Source organism: Myotis davidii, unplaced genomic scaffold (genome assembly GCF_000327345.1).
Source record: "Myotis davidii unplaced genomic scaffold, ASM32734v1 scaffold6, whole genome shotgun sequence".
Taxonomy (NCBI): domain Eukaryota; kingdom Metazoa; phylum Chordata; class Mammalia; order Chiroptera; family Vespertilionidae; genus Myotis; species Myotis davidii.
This window is the reverse complement of record NW_006383011.1, coordinates 14,343,765-14,347,494: the sequence shown is the minus strand read 5'-3', so window position 1 is coordinate 14,347,494 and position 3,730 is coordinate 14,343,765. Positions and strand designations below refer to the sequence as shown.

Here is a 3,730-nt window from a genome sequence, read left to right as displayed (position 1 = left end):
GAAAATACAGGATGATGCAGTGATGACATGGATGGACTCTGGCTTGCACATTTTGTGGTCAGCCCTGATTCTGACCCTTATAACGTGTTACAAAGCCAATTACTTCTCTCTGCTTCAGTTTTTCCACCCATAAGATGGGGAAAATGATACTACTGCCTCAGAAGGATCATGTTATGTACTACTTTTTATAATCAGGGCAAAAAAAAACGTAGCTGCCCGTACAACAGCAAGATGCCTTTCACCTGTATGAAAAGTATGGTCACTGATGCATGCAGTGTCCCAGATTGCGAGAGGGATGTCTGATTGCCTGGGGATTGGGCCTAAACCGGCAATTGGACATGCCCCGAGGGGTCCCAGATTGCAAGAAGGCGCAGGCTGGGCTGAGGGACCCTCCTGCCCCCTGCATGAATTTTGTGCACCAGGCCTCTAGTTTGTATATATTAGGATATTGTGAGATGAGAAAATGATCTTTTCTTTTCAGTTTTTTGAAGCAGATGAGCAGCACAAGCATGTGGAAGCAGAGCTGAGGAGTCGGCTGGCCACTCTGGAGACGGAGACAGCCCAGCACCAAGCCGTGGTTGATGGCCTGACACGGAAGTACATGGAAACCATTGAGAAACTGCAGAACGACAAGGCCAAACTAGAAGTAAGCCCAAACTTAAAGTGAGAACACTTTAAGATATAGTTTAGGCTTTTGTAGATTGGTTGTGTCTATACCTGTATGAAAAGTATGTACTTTTTATAGAACATAAAGTTGGTTGTGTACTTTATAGAACATAAAGTCAGTCACTCAAGGTGAGAGTTGCTTGTAGTATCTCCTAGGTGTGCTCTCATCTGTAGTCTGACCCACCTGCTTTGCTTTTTCTTCTAAAATTCAGGTAAAATCTCAGGCTCTAGAAAAGGAGGCCAAGGAATGTCGACTTCGAACAGAAGATTGGTATGTGGAAACGTGAAGTAATAAACAGAAGACCTGAGTTTTGGTTTAGCAGCGCCTGTGTCTTAATTTTCTCACATTTGAAATGAGGTGGGAGTAGGAAATCTCCAGGGTGCTTTTCAGTTGTTATCTCTGGGACCTTATGCATTCTTGGTAGAGTGGCTTAGTCCTCAGCCTGCAGATGTTTTGGGCCATAGCAGATAGCGTTCTGGGCTCCTGTACTAAGGACTAGATACTTTCCATTTCAGACTATACTAAAGGGAGTCGAAGTCAGGAAAACAGTAATAACCACTGTGCCAAACTTTAATGGTCCATTTTGAATAAAATAAAGGTATATGATCTAAGTTGGAGATATCTAAATCTTGAAATATTATATATCAATGGGTGGTAAGAGCATTCTCCAACATTTATTTGATAAATGACATAATATTTTAAGTTTCAATAGGATCAGTCAAGTGAGTTTCTTTAGTTGCTTTGATAGCATTACATGCTTGGTTTCGATGTATACCTCATAACTGAATCAAAATTAGAAAAGTGATCAGATTTTGAGCCAAAGTAAAAAAAAGATATAATACCTAAGAAAAAACTTTACCATAATACTTAAGCAAACATTTATGAGTTGTAAAGAGAAAATGTGTGATGTTGCAATGACTCTAAGACTACTCTATGCTTGGGGAAATAAACACAAAATTGTATAAAATACTGAAACTATGACAAATTCTTCCAAACTTCAACATCATTGAACAAAAGTCCCAGGGGCTTTAGAATTAAGGCTTAGAATTTTTCTTATCTTTCATCTTTTAGTAATTCTCTACTACCTAGAGTATCTCCGATGTCAGGCATAGTTCTCTGAAAGCCTGATACCAGCTGTTGAGGTAATAAGTAAATGAGGACCCATGTCTGATTGGTGATAATGTGGTTTTGTATTTTCTTCTTCCAGTCAATTACAGTTAAAGAATCTTCATGAAGATTTGTCAGGTAGATTAGAGGAATCCTTATCAATCATCAATGAAAAAGTACCTTTTAATGATACAAGTAGGTATTATGTACAACTTTTCATTATTTGCAACTTTGAACCCCTCCGTGGTAGCTAACTAATTAAAATAATTTCTTATCTTTTGGCAGTAACTTCATTGGCCCGACAGAGGCTTGCTTTCTTTTTGTTCTTTTGACCAGCTTTAGCCCTCATATTTCATAGGGAGATTTACTTATTTATAAATTTTTTATTAATCTTTTTCTATTCTCTTCTTTTTCTCTGTTTTCTTTTTCATAGGGAGATTTTAAATTGTCTTATAACTGCTTCAAAGCCAGCCTTTTTGGACAAAGCCAAAATTCACTTTTTTTTTATTGTGTATATTTAGCATATACCAAGGTAAAAACAAACTGAGCCCTAAGTCATCTTGTTAGGCTCCAAATAACGTTTTAAAAGGTTTTCTTAGAAACAGAAGAAATAGTATTTAAAACAATTTTTTATCCTAAAGATAAAAAAATATTAGAGGTATTACTTTATCAGAGAAACAACTGATTATGTGTAAATTCCATATTCTCCTATACTGTGATTGTGGCTTTGAACTTTTTTAATACTTATGTAAAGCTGATTTTGCTACAGTAATTCATTATTTTGCAATTAAGCCGTTTTTCTGTAAATGTAAAATGAAAGATTTAATATATATTTATTTTTGTTTTGTAGAATATAGTCAGTATAATGCTCTGAACGTTCCACTCCACAACAGGCGACATCAGGTAAAGATGAAGTACATATTTTCTCTTCAGTAATGTGCATGTCAAGCTTTTCAGAAGCAAGAATTAGTGATTTGGGCCCCGGTTTAGTGTACTAAATTATTGTGTTTAACTTTTGCTTTACTTTCTTATACATTTTTGAAAAATTGTGTAACTTGCTGTTTATTGAATTTATAACATAGATTTTTTTTGCTGTCTCTCTTGTCTGATAACATTAGAACTGAATTATGGGATGCTCTAATTTCATAAGCCATACCTGCTTTCTAGGTTGGTGGACCTTGCAATTAAATGGTACAGGTAAAGTGGAGGAGGTGTGTTTGCCAAAACTGGTGGCTTTCTCATTTACTTACATGGGACTATTAAAATTCAAGTAGGAGCAAATAAATTTAAATTAAGAAATAATTGTGCCAGCATTCAAATGTTTTTTCCAAAAGCAGGCTTAATAAAGTAGTTTGAGAATTATAATTTGATAGTTGACTTTAACTATAGATTTTTCATTTTAAAGCTGAAGATGCGAGACATTGCTGGGCAGGCCCTGGCTTTTGTTCAAGACCTTGTGATGGCTCTTCTGAACTTTCACACCTACACAGAACAGAGGATTCAGATTTTTCCTGTGGATTCTGCCATTGACACTATATCTCCATTGAATCAGAAGGTAAACTTAACCAAGATACCTTTTGCCTGCCCTGAACAAGTAGGGAAACTTATTATTTATTTTTATACCACTTCTGTGCATCAGCAAAGTACTGTGGAAGGCATGGGGAAAAACTGTCATAGTCTTTCCCCTTCAAGATAAAGTGGGGCAAACATGGATTTTCTTAAGAAGTTAAATACTAGAGGAATTGTTTTTGTTTTTTTTTATTTATTTTTTATTATTATTATTTTTTTAATTTTATTTTTTATTACATATGTGTCCATTTTTTACCCCCCGCCCTAGACAGTCCCCTAGCCTCCCCCATCCCCCCGTGTCTTATGTTCCTTGGTTATGCTTATATGCATGCATACAAGTCCTTTGGTTGATCTCTTACCCCCCTACCTCCCGCCCCCGAACCCTCC

The 3,730-nt window shown here is 36.4% G+C and overlaps 1 protein-coding gene across 1 annotated transcript in view; it reads left to right on the top strand.

Annotated features, from left to right (window-relative positions):
• Positions 1 to 3,730, top strand: part of PPP1R21 (protein phosphatase 1 regulatory subunit 21) — a 68,621-nt gene that overhangs the window by 15,319 nt on the left and 49,572 nt on the right. The window contains exons 5-9 of the mRNA XM_015557938.1: positions 482 to 646; positions 879 to 937; positions 1,875 to 1,969; positions 2,625 to 2,677; positions 3,180 to 3,329. Of these exons, the coding sequence (XP_015413424.1) occupies positions 482 to 646; positions 879 to 937; positions 1,875 to 1,969; positions 2,625 to 2,677; positions 3,180 to 3,329 (522 nt within the window). The remainder of the gene's footprint in view (positions 1 to 481; positions 647 to 878; positions 938 to 1,874; positions 1,970 to 2,624; positions 2,678 to 3,179; positions 3,330 to 3,730) is intronic.